The sequence below is a fragment of the Desmodus rotundus genome, chromosome 1 (genome assembly GCF_022682495.2).
Source record: "Desmodus rotundus isolate HL8 chromosome 1, HLdesRot8A.1, whole genome shotgun sequence".
NCBI classification, from domain to species: Eukaryota; Metazoa; Chordata; class Mammalia; order Chiroptera; family Phyllostomidae; genus Desmodus; species Desmodus rotundus.
The window spans coordinates 106084069-106102959 of NC_071387.1; the positions used below are offsets into that span (position 1 = coordinate 106084069).

The 18891-nt window shown below is 41.0% G+C and overlaps 1 protein-coding gene across 2 annotated transcripts in view; it reads right to left on the bottom strand.

The window, feature by feature from the left end:
- The window catches only part of GRIN2A (glutamate ionotropic receptor NMDA type subunit 2A), a 372275-nt gene that overhangs the window by 30542 nt on the left and 322842 nt on the right, over positions 1–18891 (bottom strand). For both annotated transcript variants that reach the window (XM_024571552.2, XM_024571553.2), the window contains one exon: positions 4077–4264. In XM_024571552.2, the coding sequence (XP_024427320.1) occupies positions 4077–4264 (188 nt within the window). The remainder of the gene's footprint in view (positions 1–4076; positions 4265–18891) is intronic.

Below are 18891 nucleotides of genomic sequence, written 5' to 3' on the forward strand. Positions count from 1 at the left end.
TGGTGGCCCTTATCCTAGGGAGACACCTAGCAGGCTTCATGTAAGAGGTTCCCCCAATAACCAAACACTCCACTCAAAGGTTGTATTTATACAGCTCATTAAGAAAAATTTTTATACTTTTGACATTCATTACACTTGTAATCGTCCACTGAAGTTACTCTGTAACAAGAGATAAACACTCCATTCTAGAGGATGAATAATAATTAGGTACTGCTCAGCACTGTGCTCTTTACAGGTCTAATTTTAGAGCATAATTAATCCTGCTGAAGCTGCATAAGTTAAGTGAAATATTTATGCAGCTGTGTTAATGCATGTATTTACTCCAAGAAAGACATTCAGAATTGGACATGGGTTTCGACGAAGATTATGTTAAGACACCCTCTGGAGCAACGTCATTTTCTCTCCAATGTCTTTGCCTCCAGATGGTCTCTAAAGATGAAGCTGAGAAGACACATTTCCCAAGCCTGACAGTCTGACCAGGAAAGCAATGAGCCAGAACATATTTATAAGAATCTAGATGCTCTGCTAGTACAAGAAACATGCCTTTGGCCTATCTAAATGCCTTTACTTTTTATTTTTTATTTGCCAAAAAGAGGACATTTTCTGTGATACTGACTTGACTATGTTATCACCAATACAACACTAACTAAGGTATGTTGAATATTGAAGGAGTTGTGGATGGACAGTGATGATGATGATGGTGGTGGTGATGGTGATTATGGTAATGATAATGATGATGGTGATGATAATGGTGTTGGTGATGCTGATTATGGTGGTAATGGCTATAATGATGGTAAGGATAATGATGATGGTGATGGTGGTGATGATGTTGGTGGTGGTATGTTAGCTAAGCTCTTTACATGCATTGTCACATTTCACCCTTACACCAACCTTATCAGGTAAATATTTTTAAACTCGTTCACAGATGAGGCTAAGAAAATCACCTCCTTCACAGAATTATTTATAAATGGAACAATAGATTTGGTTCACATATGCACTAAATCACTCCTTCCTAAAGGTCTACAAATCTGAAATGTCTAACTAGCCAACTTTAAAAGATGCTTTAGAGAATTAAACGTAACAGGAGTCTTACATAATTGACCCCCTTTCTAGAATAAGGTCCCTTAAGTAGAGGCTCTGTCCCTGACTAGGTAGGGGGCTCCCAAGCCCTCTGAGCTTCAGTTTTCTCCTCTGTGAAATGAGTGTAAACAATACTTCATTTCATAAGGTTGTTGTGAATATTAAATTAAAGAACACATGTAATGTATCCAGTATGATAATTGGCATAATCTATTCCCTAAATATGTGCCTGTTTCACAACAGATTCTGCATGAGTGACAGCAATGGTAGGTAGGAGTAGAGTTAGAATTCATTATTTGACAGCTATCCATCATATTTAAAAGTTTCCTGTCAAATGAAACACATCCCAACACTGATCATTCATCCATGTGCATATTAATTCATGAAATTCTTCATTGACCAGTTATCCGTTATGTTCAGTATTTTGTGGTGTTTACTGCTTGGAAACAAGACTCTTGTTTACTGAGTAGTTCACCCCATGTACAGTTGCTTAGGCAACCATTGTGGCAGATGGGACAATTAGCCCCAATTCTTCATCTCTCTCTGTGTCCACACCCCTTGTCATATAACTCCAAAACTCCTCTCCTAAAAGGTTGAGTGCACTTTTGATCCCTCGACCTTGGGCTTGGTCATCTGACTTGCTTTCGGCAGAAGGGAGTCAGTACACATGAATGTGATGAAGCAGAGACTTGAAATGTGCATGGGCAGTTAGGTGTTCTTTTTTGTGACTCTGACTTAGCCAAGAAAAGAGCTTCTCTTAGCTGCTAACCTTTCAGCCTGTCACCCAGAATAAGCAAACATGGAGCAGAGACCATACAGTTGATCCATGGGCTTGCAGAGGGAATAGAGTCACCGCAACCATCACAGCCTGAGGCAGAGCTTCTCCACTCAACCTGCACTCCCATGAGCAAAATAAATGCTTATTGTTGTATGCCTCTAATATTTCACAGCAATAGCTGGCCAGCATAGCCACAAAGCACTATTACACAGTGGAGAACATGGCTCATGATCTGAGGAAGGTACAAACAAATGTCCTATAAGGAATTCAAAAAATCAGATTTTACTCTCTGGGAGTTAAATATAAAACACATTTACATTTCTTGATAGCACCATGAGAATCTAGGGTTCATTTCTGAAAGAAGAAAAAGGAGGAGAAGCTGCAAGGAATTACGTACTTGGTTCAAATTCACATCAACCCTATGTACTAACCTCTGCCCATTTCAATGTATCTAGCCACAGTAGTTGCCAGATTTTCCTCTCCCAGCTGTAGACAGGCATAGCATATTTTATAGCCACTCTGACTGTAGCCACAACTCATTTCTGAATACTGCTTCTGCCTATGTCCCGAGTGTCTATACCCTACTCACACTCAAGTTTTCAGTGTTAACCTGCCATCTCTGCAGGCTTTGTTTTTCCTATCTCAGGGCTGGCAATTCAGAGCAAAACAAACCTGCCATCTCAGCCCAACAGGACTCTAAAAATGATGTTGTGGGACAGGCTGTGGTGAGATCACCAGCGAGGAGATAGAGAAGGACAGACAGAAGGAAAGGTTGCTGGACAGAGTTGACCCAGTTAGCTCTGTGGTTTCATGAATGCCATAATCCCATTAGACTATAATCCCCATGAGGGTGGATATGGAGACCTGTTCTCCCTGGCGTGGGCCCAGCTCCCACTCAGAAAGGCCAGTGGGGAGCGAGGTCCAGCACACAGAACTCACACCCACGGATAGGCTCTCCCATGGGGAATAAGGCCCTCATTGTACCTAGGACACTTTGAGACTTGCTTTTTGCTAAAACTCCCTCACCCTGAATTGAGGCAGCAAACATTTACTGCATATCTTTAAAGTAACTTCCTAAAATCTATGCTGAACCTTCCAAGGACCAGTGTAACCAGTTCATCCACTTTTCCCTTTACACTTGCAAATGTCCTTTCTCTTTTATGGAAAGAGAACCTGTGCACAGTAAATGAGGATCATCCTCAATGTAATGTGCCCAGAAAAGCAATAAAAGGGTCGTGGTGCTCTCCTCTTGAGAGAGTGGCTGGGCCATCCCTTTTCCTCCACAGGATTTCAGTAGTCCATGTGTATTTGTCTATTGCAGCCACAACACAGGAACCTGCTGGCCAGGATCCGCATCAGGTGGAAACTTTTTTTTTAATATAATTAGGTCAAGGAGTGGATTGTAGTGAAAAATCCATGAGATTTCTGCTTCCTATTCCTTTCCTGTAACTTGCTCCTCTTTCATATCTTCATGGGATAATAACAGGAGCTATTGTGTTAATACAATATAACCCCTCCTTTTATTCACTCATGATGTGTCCAGGCAAGAGTCCTTGACCCAAAATGTGCCAGAAATTCTTCATCTGGAATTTGGAATTTAGCATAGAGAGGCTAGAGATGGGGACTTACTGTAAACTGGTTATGTAATGTCACCACTCTAGAGCAGAGTTTCACAGCTCCAGTACCACTGACATTTGGGGTCTGATAATTCTGTGTTTTGAGATGTAGGGGGTGACGATCCTGGGCCTGGTAAGATGCTTGCCAGCATCCCTCATCCTTGGTCTCTACCCTCTAGATGCCAGTAACAAACATATAATCAAAAATGTCTCCAGACATAGCCCAGTGCCCCCCTGGGCACAAAACCCTGCCCCCTCTTGAGAACAACTGCTGCAAAGAGAGGACCTATGAATTCGTGCCATTGTGGCTCCAGGACTACCCTGGTTGCTGTTTTCCCTTTAAATCTATTTGCTCAACCCTTTCCAAAATTCACTGAGATGGACTCTCTGCATCCTTAAAATAATTCCTTTAAAAAATGTAGCTATCAATAACTAGCTCCATTATAAGAAACCCAAAGAACCATGGTATCATGTGATAGGCACTCAATAAATAATTTAAGTGTTCAAGTTCATCACACAAAGATCTACTGGAAAGCCAATGAACAAAACAGAAAGTGTAAGGGTCTCAAGTCCCCCAAAGCAGGGGTCACCCAAGGTCTTACCATCACCCACAAACTGGAGCAGGGCCAGGTCTATCTGCCTCTTCCAAGGGGAGCCCTTCTGGAGGGCAATTCCATAACCAGTGGTGGCAAAGATGTACCCACTCCCGATGGTCACCAGCTTGCAGCCTTCATCCCGCCCAGCCTTGTAATTCAAGACTGCTGCATCGTAGATGAAAGCATCCAGTTTCCTGCAATGAAAGAAACCAAGGAGTCACAGGAATGGTGGGGTACCGTCTTGGGGCCCAATTCCCAAAGCCCAATACCGCATCACACACTTCTTTTCATGCTGGAGATGGTGACTCATGTCCACTCCATCCTCTCGTCATAAAGGGATCTATTTTTAATGAGGAAATAAAAGCCAGAACCTTTTCTCTCCAAGTTACAACAGGCAGCTAAATAAAGACATGAGAATCCTTATGCCCAAGTGAGTAAACAGTTGAGTTTGCTGGTTTGTGAAGTGTTGTCTTTAGCACTCCCAACAGTGGAGAACAGCGTCCTATTTAGAACGGTTACATCAGAACAAAGTGAACTATTAAGGAGCAGGAGGATTTGGTGGTAGCAGGCGGGAAGGAGAGAGACTAAATAAAAACAAGGTTTCTTCTTCCCCAAAGAAACATGCTTACTGTGTATTTATATTATAAAAATGATTATATAATAGTTTCTAGAAACCCAAATAATATAGAAAATATCAAGAATATAATTAAAATTAAAATTGTCCATAATTCCATAACTCAGAGGCAACCTCTGTTAACATATTGGTAAACAACCTTCCAAATTTATGCATGTGCACACACACACAGTCACAAACATATACACACATCTTTTAAAACAGGGGTTGGTAACTTTCCTGTAAAGGTAAGATAATACATAGTTTAGGCTTTGTGTGCTGTATGATCTTTATTGCAACTACTCAACTCTCCTGTTACATGTTATGGCCTGAATTGTGTCCTCCTCCCCAAAATTCATATGTTGAAGTCCTAACCTTCAGCACCTCATAATATGATCCTATTTAAAGATAGGGTCATTGCAGGTGTTACTAGTTAAGATGAGGTCATACTGGAGTAGGTTGGGTACCATAAAGAATGGTGTCCTTATGAAAAAGGGGAAATCTGGCCACAGACACACAGGAGAAGGCCACGTGAGGGTTGGAGTGATGCTGCCAGAAGTCCAGGAACCACCAGAGGCCAGGAGAGAGGCTGGAACAGACCCCTCCCTAGCGTCTTCAGAGGGAGCACAGCTCTGTCAACACCTGGATCTCAGACTCCCAGGCCTAGGACTATGAAACAAATAATCTTGTTGTTTAACCCTCTCAGTTTGTGGTACATCCTATGGCAGTCCTAGGAACTAACACACAGCATGGAAGCAGCCATAGATAATACATAAATGAATGAACTCAGCTCTGTTCTAGTAAAAAGCTATTTACAACAACAGATTGACCCGTGGGCCATTGGTTGCCAATCTTTGTTTTAACCCCCCCAAATATGATTATATCATGCAAACTATTTCACAAATTGCTTTTCTTTCTCATTTCACACCATACATAGTGAACTTGTTTCATATCAATAAACACAGTACTTTTTTGGACACATTTATTTTTATTGAAGTATAACTTATATGTAATAAAGTGTTAGATAAAATTTGACATGTGTATACATCCTTGAAATCACCATGCAGATCAAGGTAAAGAATGTTTTAATCATCCTAGAAGTTCTGTATGCCTCTCCTAGTCAGCACCCCCCAAAAGGTGAGCACCATGTAACCCCCTCAATGGCATCCCTGTGCCTCATTTATTACCTAGATCCCTTTTAGCAAGTGTTTGCTAAAAGTGTTAGCAAGTGTTTAGCATATTGTTTCCAATTTTTTAAGTTATTTAACAAGGCTGGAATTATCACCCTTGAAAATGGGGACGAATACTCAATTCTAAAGTAGGTAGGAAAGTGAAATTGGAGATCACTCAACTTCCTGGAACTTTCTCAACTTTGCTTCCTTTCTTTCTTTACCAAGAAAACATAAAACAATGAAGCAAAGAAAAATTAAAGTGTCAGGGAGTGGATGTAAATGCTGCATCCTTTCAGAGACAGCTGCTGAGGACTCCCTATGGGAACAGAACTGTTTCAAAGGTTTGCAGCTGCATTCTACATTTTAACTTTTTATTTCTATAATGATTAGAGACAGGGCAAGACTACAAGGCAGTCTCACCAATGGAAAGATCCTGAAGCTTTTATCCAAGGCTGTAGGATTGGTTTTATACTCTGAGAGTATTCAAAGGGGATCAGATCATCCAAGCAGAAGAGGAAGAAAACTGGGCATTGTCAATGGTGATGGCGAACCAGCAGTGACAAACCAAGAGGAAACAGCCTTTCTGCACAGCAGGCAATACTGAGACCTGTGGACATAAGGGATGGGGAGTTTTAAGAGATCGGTGTGTGTATGATGGCTGTAGGGGGCATGACTGGAGTAGTGGACCAGCAGGTAGAAGAGAGCTGAGTTCTAGTCCAGATTCAGATCATGGTGCGTCCTCAGGAAAGTCACTTCCTTCTTTTGTATGGTCGGTGGTCCTGCTGAGAAACTCACGAAGGTTTGGCATCTTATAATGCTGCAAGCTAATAGTCACCTTCTGGCACTCTTCATAGGGAAGTTGAGGCTCTGGATAACACGTGTTTTCTGAAGACTTCAGGTCATGACCAGCATATGTCCTCTTGATTGAAGTGGGGTGTTTTGCAATGTCCCTACTTCATATATCGAAGTTACCACAGTGATGTGGAGAACCTGGGTTTTTTAAAGAATTTCTAAGCCTCCCCAACTCTCTTCCCTCAATTCCTCAAAAAATAAACATAAATACACACATATGTGTGCACAGGTGTGTTCAAATATTAAGACCATATGTTGGTATTTATGGGTGAAGCTTTTCCCCATGTTGTTAACTCTCCACACACTGATGCATTTCTGGGGTGGCAATCTAATACTATATCTGGCAACCACAAGAGATGTGTCCAACAGTGGTTTAAATCATTAAGCACAGATCTCAGCAATCATTGCCATATTTCATGATGCATCTTTTTTTTTTCAATAGAAAGGAAAATATCCCCATTGTTAAAAAGAAACATTAAAAATCACTGACATCCTTACGAGTGGGGTTTGTGGTCAAAGTGTTTGAGCAAGCAGTGGACGATATCTGACCTTTGTGGGCTGCTGGGAATAAAGTGAGGTTATATAAGTAAAATGTGTGCAGTGACAGGCACATAACAAATGCTCAAGACATACAGATGCATCCAATCAAAATCAGACTTTACAGCAAAGGGGCTCACAACTCTTATGCATTCTATGTGACAAATCCAGTCCTAAGTATTTTATATGTGTTATTTCATGTCAATTACTCCTTCTAACTATGCACAGATTTACATATTACTGCCATCCCCATTGTGAGATGAGAACCTAAGTCACAGAAAGGTAAAGTGACTCTACACGACCACCCAGCTTCGAAGTGTCAGAGCAGCATTTGGACTTAACACAGTCTGATACCAAAGGCCACAGAATAACCACTGCCACCATGTGGTCCATAAGACTTGTGAAATAAACTAAGGCAGCTCTATTACTTATGAAATTCAGACTGGGGGTTACAGCTATAAATCAGGCTCAATGATATGAAAAAGAAAGCAAGGATGAGACCAGAATAGAGTTTTAAATGATTTTGGTGGGTTGTTCATGTGTCCCTTTTCCAGCAGATGCATAGTTGTGTAAGATCTGGATTTACCCCACAGAAAATGTCTCTGGTTCATTTGTTCAGGAGATGTTTAGATGTAGACAGCCATAGCTTCTTGGTGAAGCTAAAGGTAAGGAAGAGGGAAAGGCCATCTGAAAATGAAGCCCAATTTAGACCAAAAGCACTTGGGAGATTGGAGTTGTGAGTGCTGGAGATGGAGGGATATATTAGGCTGCCGCATGGTAATTGGAGGCTCTGGGTTTGCAACATCACAGAGATGAAAGGCTGGCACTAGGGGAAAGAGGCCCTCAGAACTTAGAGCAGTCAGCTGGATGCATGAGGGCCCACAGATAAGGGACCCAGTATGATTCTCTGCTCCGCATTTTCTTCTCCTGCTTTTCAAGAGGAAATCATCTTTGTTCCCACCTTCCCAGCTCCTGCTGAGGTCGCATGGCTGTCATTGGCTAAGTGCTTCTTCTACTGGGCAGAGGAGGCTCAAAGATCAGGATCAGAGACCTGTGATGGGGACAGAGCCCCTACCCAGCCCAACTCTACACTCTACAGAAGGCTGATCATTTCTCCAAACATTTGTGACCAATGAAATGACAACTGGGCTCCCCAATGTGAGGGCTAAAACAGAACCGGAGCCTGAAATGAATACTGTGTGGGTTTCGTGACATACCCATCCCCCTGCCCGGCATTATTGAGGCTGTGGGGTGCTGTCACCTCTCCCTGTCACTGGCAGTCCTCGAGGAAAGCAAATGATTAAAAATGACAGTAATTCAGAATGAGAGGGGGAAATAAGACAACCTCTCAGCAAATATTCAAAAAAGCAAAGTAAGGAAGACTGTCACATGTGCCCCATGCTACTTTAACCTAGCGTCTTCCCGCCCAATTTTTCAACAGCTTTGAAGAGCTGCTACAGCTTGCTGGAGAGTGTAGATCTGATCCTGTTACTTCAGTCAGTCTTTCTTACACCTGCATGATGGCCTGAAAGTTCACTCTAGCCCTAAGACTGCTTGGGGGCAAACCTGATTCCCCGAACACAAAGGAAGACCATGGTCCCTTTGAGAATGGGAACTTGTATTGTCAAGGGGCTTGATATTTCCTAATCAAAAGTTTCCGGTTTTAGCTCTTCATCTCCCTATACATGTTTTCAGATGCTCTCTGGAGGTCTCAGCATACTTAAAGGCTAATTATATAGTTAAAGTTAATTATTCATTCATTAACATCCAAGAAGCCTTTAACAAGACATTGACTTGTTCTGATGAATTAGTGAAACCTCCATGTATGTGCGTGTGTATGTTCTGGAGGTCTAAAGTGTTACTGAAAATTAAACATCTCTTTGATGATAACTGAATGTCATTTTTTTAGGTCACATCAAAGCCTTTCTAGGTAGAGAAATACATCACCCAGCAATTTAGGCCAGTCAGCATGTCTAGGCCACTGTGGAACAGTGGGTGGGGTTCAGATCCTCCTCTGTTGGCTCTATGAATGAGGCCTAGTTCTGAGACCTCTTGGAGTTTCAACTTGCTCATCTGTGAGATGGGGAAATAGTAGCTCTCACAGGGCTGGCTGTTGGACAGATGAAAATGGAAATGAAGGTGTTCTGTAAATTGCAGATTTTGGTGCAAATCCAGGAGATTGTCGAGGCCTTCAATGAAGATCAGTGGGGACTTCATTGGGCAGAGAAGCAATGGTGATGTAGACCATCATCAAGTGCCCAGACACAGGGCTATTTGTGGGTGAAGGGCATTCATGTGCCCAAGAAGTGGTACCACTGAGGCATGACAACTTTTGCAAGTGCCAGCTTAGGCAAGACACAATCACATGCACAGAAACTATACCTGCAATCAGCACAGGATAGTCTAAAATTGGCTTTAGGAAAGTAGCTTAGAATCACATTCTGACTCTAAGTTTATGAATACAAAGTTTAATGCATTTTCAATAAGGAGGCATTTTTCAGAGCAAAATCCATTAAGCTAATTTAATTCCTAGATTGATGTCTTACATAGAGTAGTTAAATTGTTTCCATTTTCTTTTGGAAACTATTTTCACTGCAATCAATTCTTTAGTGTTTAAATTATAAGGCTTTGATTCATTGATTGGCATTTGAACCATAACAAATTCTACTGATTTATAACTTCTGCTATTTTGACTTTTCTTTTGTGATTATTATTTCCATCAAGTCCTATGCTCCTGGGTCAAAACTGTGCAGAGATCCAAAATTGGCTAAGAAGATTTGAGTCATCTATGGATTTTTAGTCAGTAATAAATTTCATCCCGTGTGCTTTTAGCTGTTGTGAGTTTAATTTGTGTTAATTATTTCTACCAGTAATAGTCACTGTGAATTGGGTAAAAAAAATAGACTAATGGCTAATATTTGTTTTTTAACTGAGAAAATTCTGAGCGATGTTGTAAGACAGAGAGAGATGCAGAGGCAGAGGGAGGAAGCAAGGGAAGGAGAGAGAGGGAGAGAATGATATAGACGGAGGCAGGCACTGAGTAAAACAGAAAGACAGTGAGGGAGAAGGAGAGATAGAAGGAAAAGGACAAGAAAGAAAGTGAGGAAAAGAGATAGTAATACTCAAGGAGAGAATAAGAAGATGGACTTACAGGGAGAGAAACAAAGAGGGAGGGAGAGGGAGGGGGGGAGAGAGAGGAGAGAGAGAGGAGAGAGGGGCAGAGAGAGATGGAGAGAGAGAGAAAGGCAGGGGAAGCAAACATTAGAGATGGGATGCACATACTTTGCCTGTTGACTAATAACCTGAGAAACAGGAAAGAGTTAAATGATACAGCAAACCCCTGCTTTGTTTCTGTTAAATTTAACATTAGACCCAAACTAATCATGTCCAAAACGTTGATAGATCATGTAATGCAATCTTTTAATTTTTCAGACAAGGAAACTGAGGTCCAGAGATCTCTGTCCAAGGCATCCCACAGTTAGTGATCCCATAAAAGTCTGCTACTTGCTACAGCGATGTGCCTTTGGGTGTCCCTGCATAGCTTCCCAAATCCAAAGGCAAGTCCTCCGGTGAGATGTGGGGTCAAAGGAATAAGACATGGGATGGTGGGCAAGTCTATATACTCCTCTAAGCCTTGATTTCCCCATGGGACTAGAAGGAAAACAATCTCCCCACATAGTTGCACACCAGTTGAAGGAATTTGCTATAAATTTGTTATGAATTTGCTACAAATTTGCTATAAATTTGCTTGGTGAATTTTAAAGCATCATGCAAATGCTATTATTTCCTCACACTACAACTCATGTTCTGCCATAGGAAAAATATTGATTTCTTCTGTAATGTAAGTCTTTTATAGAGTTCCTTAGAATATACTCTTCCAGGGTTGGGATAAGAGCTGACTATTTACTGCAAATTTCAAGGTGCATAGTATATAGTAAAAAACACTCAAAACTGTTTTCTTTGTGAAGACTTTTCTTGAATGTTTACTATGGGCTACACACTGTGCTCTTTGCCTGCATATGGCATATAATCCATACAATGGACTCGTACATGGAAGAACCAAAATTAGCATCATTTTGTAAAAGGGAAAACTGGGGTTTAAGAAGTTAATTAACTTGCCCAAGGTCCTACAGCTGGACATTGGCAGAGAGGAAATTCAAATCCAGGATGCTTTGCTTTTAAGCTTCACATCATCCTGGTAGTGATAAATGATGCTGCTGAACCTGTCACACACCAGGACTACAGGACAGGGTATCTCATAGGCCAGAAAACATGAAAATGGAAGAGATGTTAGGTGAATATTATAAGTATTCAAAGTCATGAAAGGCAAGGATCTACTTCCAAGATGACTCTATCCAGCAAAGCTATCATTTAGAATGGAAGGGCAGATAAAGTACTTCCCAGATAAGGTCAATTTAAAGGAGATCATCATCATCAAGCCCTTATTATAGGAAATGTTAAAGGGACTTATCTAAGAAGAAGAAGATCAAAAACATGAACAGTAAAATGACAACAAACTCACAACTATCAGCAACCAAACCTAAAAAAAACAAAAACAAAACAAACTAAGCAAACAACTAGAACAGGAACAGAATCACAGAAATAGAGATCACATGCAGGGTTATCAGTGGAGAGGGAGAGGGGGGATAAAAGGTACAGAGAATAAGAAGCATAAATGGTAGGTACAAAATAGACAGGGGGAGGTTAAGAATAGCATGGGAAATGGAAAAGCCAAAGAACTTATATTATGTGACCCATGGACATGAACTAAGGTGGGGGAATGATGGTGGGAGTGGGGGTACAGGGTGGAAGGGAATAAAGGGGAGAAAAAATGGGACAACTGTAATGACATAATCAATAAAATATATTAAAAATAAATAAATACAAATAAGATGATGGAAAAAGAATCAATGTTTGATAAAACTCCTATTATGTGTCAGATACAGTGCCAGGTACTTTTCCTAGGTCAAGTCACTCTCTTCTCGAAGGAGTTCCAGAAGGCTGGATCAGAGAGGTTATTTAATTTGCGAAAGGTCACACAGTAGTTATCAGAGCCAGTGTAGGAAGCCAGGCATTTCTCACTCCAAAGTTCATGTTTTGCACCAGAAAATCACTGAGAAAATAAGTCAATCAATCAATCAATTGGCTAAGACTAAAGTTTTCAATATAGTGTGAATACTTTGACTCAGAAAATCTATTTTTTGTGATTATTCCTGCAGAACTACTCATGAAAGTGCAGAGAGGACTCATCAAGATTTTTAACACAACCACCTAATATCCCCCAGAGGGAAATGGTTACATAGATTGTGATGCATGCATACCATGGAATTATTCCAGCACCCAGAGAAAATGAAGAAAAAGACACCTACAGATATGGGAGGCTCTTTAAAACATATGATTAATTGAAAACCAAACTGTGATATATTGCATAGTTTAATAGCATCCCACAGAATGAAATTTTATAATTATATGTAGACATATAAATATATGTAAATGCCTAACAAAGGTATAGGAGAAATGGTATGAAATCAAACAGAGAGCAGTTCTTACCTGGTGGTAGGGTGGTTTGAGATTGGAACATGGTCACAGAGATACTTATATATTTATATTTTTTATTTTTTATAATGAGAATATATTTTTAATGAGAAGCAATATAGCACCATGGTTAAAGGCACAGATGCTAGAGCCAGTTCAAATCCCAGCTCTGACGCTGACTAGCACTTGCCCAGACAAGTGACTTAATCTCTCTGCATGACAGTGTCTCTGTGTATACAATGGAGCTGTTGGGTGTCCCAGCCTCAGGGGGCCATTGTGAAAACTAAATGAGGAATTACAGGTCAAGTGCTTGTAACAGTGCCTGGCACAGAGTGAGGTCCACCAAACAGCTGAGATTAAGAAGCTGTGAAGGAGAAGGCACAGAAATCCAGCCAGCACAATTATCACATTGCTTGATGGTGGAGGTTCACGCACAAGAGCCTGTGTTGCATACATGTGCACTGAGCATCAGGTGGATATAGCGACACTCCCAGAAGCACCCACTCAGTAGAGCACCAAGCGCTGAGGGTTCACCCGGCACCTATACACCAGAGGAGAGCTCACTCTGTCTGTGCTGAGGTAGGACACCTGTCAGAAGATGGTGTTGGTTACCACACTGTAACCTGGGTGACTGTTGTGGGTTGAGGTGTCCCCTGAACACCTCAGAACATGACCTTATTTAGAAATTGGGTCTTTGAATGTTTAACAGTTAAGGATCTCAAAACGAAATCCTTAGAAGGGTCCTAAATCCAATGACTTTGAAGAAGAATCTTTTATAAGAAGAGGAGATGTGCAGGGGAGAAGGCCATATAAAAATGAAGGCAGAGACCAGAATGATGCAACCACAAGCAGAGGAGTGCCTGGAGTCCACGGAGACCCTAGAAGCTGAACCAGGCAAGGAAGGAACCTCCCCTGGAGACTTTGGAGGGAACATAGCCTTGCAGCACCTTGAGTTTGGGCTTCTGGTGTCCAGAGCTGCAAGAAAATAAATTTGTATTGCTTTAAACCCCCGAGTTTTTTTGTAACTTGTTATGGAATCCACAGGAAACTACCTCAGGAGGATAACCTGATGGGGTGGTACCTGAGTTTCTATCACTCTTCTACCTGCATTTCTCTCAATGGAAGGAGACAGGAGTTGCTAGTGTAGGTGCAGTTGTTCAGGGTTGGCCCCAACACTTACCAGGGGCTGTAAACAGTGTCTTGCAACATGTGCTGAGGCCTTCACAGTCTGAGCTCTCCCAGCCCCAGGAAAACTCACTTCTCACCCTGCTGCTAGATCAAGACTTTGGAAGACAATGCAGGCTGATGCTTTAACACCTTGCCCATTTTAGCACCAGGTCAGTGGGAACCCATTTACAGCTTTCACAGCTAAGAAGGAAAGCACAGTACTGAGGTTTTCTGAATCTAAGCTGCTGGTGAGCAAAAGCGTCCACTTCCCAGGGTCTAGTTCCATCACCTCATAAGGAAGGGGTCCAGCCCTTTCCAGGATGAATCACTTGTCAGCACAAGCAGAGTCAGCATATCAGGGGAGAAAAGAGAGGTTAGGCTGAGTTTGAATGCTGGCTTTGCCACTGCCTTATCAAATGACTTGCTCCTGTTCCCTGAGTCTCAGTTTCCTCTTCTGTAAAATGGGAAGAACGCCTATTTAGCAAATTGAGTCAGGATGAAATGAGATCATAGATTTGAAGCCCTCTGAAATGTCAGCAATCAAAGAAGAGGCCATCCCTAAGGAGATGGAATCTCAGAGGAGCTCCTGCTTCTTCAGTCTCCCCAGGAGGAACTTCCTAACCAGGTGTATCCCACTATAATGAATTCATCCTTCTTTTGGTTTATTTTCTTCTGTGAGTTCACTTCTTTTCTCCATCTCAGTGGAAGAGGAAGTATTGCCCCTTTTTAAAGCAGTCTAAGGCTTTCAAAGAAAAAAGAGACATTTAAAGTATGAATAAAATTGGCAGGCAATTAGAAACAGGCAAACTGTATGATGTTATAGGAATATTCATACTTATTATTTTAAGATATGACTCCAAGCATGGGCTCTGGGGCTAGTGTGACCTCAGACAAGCTATTGAATCTCTCTGTGCCCATTTCCTCCACTGTAAATGGGCATCATGATAGTCATTGTCTCATAGGGTTGTTATGAGGTTTAAAAAGATAATGCAGGCAACGCACTTAGAACAAACAGTGCCTGGCACATATGTAAGCTCCCAATAAATGTAATCTGTTTGTCAGAAACACCGTACCTCGTTTAGCACTAGCCAGGTCGCTCAGTTGGTTGGAGCATTGTCCAGTGCACCAAAAGGTTAGAGGTCGATCTGCAGTCAGGGCATATACCAGGGTTGCAGGTTTGATCCCTGGTTGGAGTGCAAACAGGAGGTGGCTGATCGTTGTTCCTCTATCTCTCTCTCTCTCTCTGTCTCTGTGTCTGTCTCTCCACTCCCCCTCTCCATCCCCTCTGTCTCCCATCAAGAAATACCTCATGCAGTTCCCAAAACAACTGAGGTAGCTTACTCAAATTGCAGTAGGCTGAGATTTAAACATATGGATGAAGCAATTAGAGTTCAGTGAAATCAAGGTGGAATGGTAGCTAAGGCCTTAGGTAAAGTCCGGAAGCAGATATTCAGGATGTAAGCTCTTCGAAGTTGCGAACAGAGGATAATAAATCAAGCTCTGAATTATGTGGCAGCCAAAGCAAAAGGAAAACTGTAAGTGGTTTCAGGAATTGTGTTGTTCACAAGATAAAAGCGTGCCTTTATAGTGAAGAAAAACAATGTTGTGCACAGCACAGAAGTCTGAGAAATGATGTAGGATCACATTCTCAGCAAATTGGTCTGCAATAATGGTATCGGCAAGCTTGCAAAAAATGACTGTTTCTTGTAGGACCCTCCAATGCCAGTCAAGGTATGATGAAAATGCAAAGCAGTACAGTTAATTAAAATTCCTCTAGCTCAGCCTAGTAATTAAATGTGAAAACTGTCCAATGAAATGGTATAGATTTAACTGAGGAAAGTAAAACACAGACTTACATGCAAACTGATTCAATGTGTGTATACATGTGGACAAATACCCAAAGGAAATGTAGGACGAAATGAAGAATTATGTTCAGAAGAAACATTTTTCCTGATTATTAGAAGTAATACTTCTGTTGCAGAAAATTTGCTAAATACAATATAAAAATATAAAACGATATGAAAAAGATCATAATCCTAATCATCTAGCAAGATCTCTGAGAACACTTTGATGTATTTGATTTTAGTCTTCTTTCTTCCCCTCTCTTTCCTTCTCACTCCATCTTAGAGTTTACAGAATTAGGATCTCACTTTATCTAATTTTCCCCTGACTTTTTCTGTATTTAATGCTTTATGGGTGGCTTTGAAATTCTGTCACTGTAGTTTTAATAGGTTTTAACAAGAAATAATTCCAAGTACAAAAGAAAACTTGATGTCTGTGCTTTCTGAGCTTTTATTATGGAAAAAATTTGTAAGTCTATGATGTGGTAGCAATTATTTTTGAGCTTTATTTGCGGTGCGGGGGTGGATCCCAGAAACCAGGTCATTGTCGATCTGATTTTCTCTGGAGAAGATGTTATTCCATTTAGGAGAACAGCTCACTGAACCCTGATATCTATGTCTGCTTTTGAACTGAGCAGCTGAAAATGAACCCTCCGAGTTTAATTCTGCTTGAATGATAAAATACAGCTAATAAGACCTGTTCAAATGACATCCTTGAATTTGCTCTGTGTAGCAACTAAACTTCATGAGGATCTTTTACCTTCCTGGTCTGCCTTTGCCTTTGAAATTTCTACATCCCTGAATCAGTTTATTTTGAGGATGGAAATGAGGATGCCGTGATCTTGTCAACTGCCAGGTCATCAATTAATAAATATATATTATATAATACATGTATATTGCATATAATATTCAGTATGCATATACATGATTATATCAAATATAAATCCCTAAACTCTAATCTCACATATCCAATTGTCCATAGGTATTGCCAAGTGAGGAGGAGAGCCTAACTCCTGTACTTAATAATGCTATGATGCAGTTGCTCAGTTAAACAGTCTGTTGGGTGATGAGTTAACCCTGAGGAGTTTAGGTTCTTCACCTCTTAAAGAGGATAACAATGGTACCCAGCTCATAGGAGTGTTGTGATCATAGGAGGATTGTGAAGATTAAATGAGATCGTTCATGTGAAGCACTCAGGACTTCATGTCACAAATTGTTAGGTTTCAATAAATGCAGAGATAATACAGAAATATGATGATATTCTCCCAAAGGCACTTCCAACTTAGTATGATCAAACCTAAACTCATGTTCCCCTATGCCTCCATTTCTCCTGAACTGCCCTTCCTCTTTCTTGTTCTATCCATGCCAGAGAGAATACCACTTCTCAATATTCAACTAATTAACCTCTCAAAGCCCAGGCAGTACTTATATCTCAGACACTGGAAGTGCTACTAAAAACATAGACTCCTGAACCCCACAGGCTTTCAGGACCTGTGCTCTCGAACAGAGGTTCAACGTGCACCTTTCCTATGAAGACAGTTCTGACACTTGCGGGTATAAGTGACCAACCCCTTTTTTTATTTTTATGGACACATCATTGAGTACAATTTGAACCTTGCAAAAATAATATTTATTGGTGATAAGACAACTTTGTCTTCTAATTCTTCTCCCAATCTACTCAAAGTAAAGGAAGCCAAAGACACTTATCTGTTTCCCAACATTGTTGAGCTGGAAATAAAATCAGATAGGGAACTAGGGTGCCAGAGGACTAAAGTATGATGCTTCTAAAAGAAATTGGGATTTTTTCAGAAATTTTTATATACATAAGTGTACATAAAATCAGTTAAAGTAAAAAATCATCCCACTGTGTCTTGAAATGTAAGGCTCCTTGGAGTCCTAGGGATGTTGATAGTTTCATTTAAATTTGGCATAAGCGCTATGCTTGCAGTTTTGCCCACTTGCCAAAACTTCTTGGAGAACATTGGCTCCTGATGACTGAGCATTTGTAAATCTAAATCTGTCTCTGCTCATTTCAGCTCAGTTCACTCTTCTAGAGCAGATGTTCTAAAACCTGATTAACACACAGTAGAACCAACTGAAGAGCTTGTGAATTGAAAGCATGCAGATTCCCAGGCCCTGCCCAAGAAAACCTGATTCTGTTGGCTAGTGGGGTTCAGGACCAACATTTTTATTTGCATCCCACTGATTCAGACAGACTCAGGCTAGGATTTGAGAAGCACTGGTCTAGAAACCTGGGGTCACGAACAGCTCATACACATTTGGTTCTATTCCTAAAAAATCCTATTTCTGTCAATGTCTGCACATCAAATCTTATTTCCTCACTGATTTACACAATAATTTCTGGATGCTTTATCTCTGTTTATTATAAATTTCAATTTACAATGAAACTGAAGAACTTAGTTTCAAGTTTCTTGCTGTCTATGCTCTTCTTAAAGCAATTTTGGATCCCAGAGATAAGCATTTGTTTGATTTAATCTTTCTATGCTGTCTCAATAAAATGTATTTATTGAACCGCTTTAGAACAGTACTTCTCAAATTTTATCATGAATCAAAATCACCTGGAGCAGGGGGGTAAGCGATGCTTGTTCAAATGCAGATTTATAGGCTCCATCACTGCAGAGAAGGTTCTGTGTTGGTCCCAAACACTTTCTTTAACAAGTGATTCAGGTAGGGTTAGTCCACTGGACAAGTTTGGAGATGCCCAGCTTTCGAGCCTTTTCTAAACCCTTTGGGCAAAACTGACAGCTATTTATATACATAGTATTGTGGCAGGCAGTTAGACAGACACTAGCAGAGCAAGGGCGATGGACCAGGTACAGAAGGTCACCAGGGCAGAAAGCTCGGGATGTCTAGCAACAGGCAAAACTGGGGAAAAAAAGACCTTGCCCCAGGGTACCTTTCCTTCCTTAGCACATCACTGATCAGCAATGTAGAACCCTTGACCTTTCCTGCTTAGAGATAACATCTAGGCCTCAGTTGTATTTCTGCCCCAGACCCAGAAAAGCAGCAAAACCAGACAATTGAATCCCTGGCTGCCTCAGGACCAGCTGTACTGATTAATGACATTTCTGCTCTGGCACTGA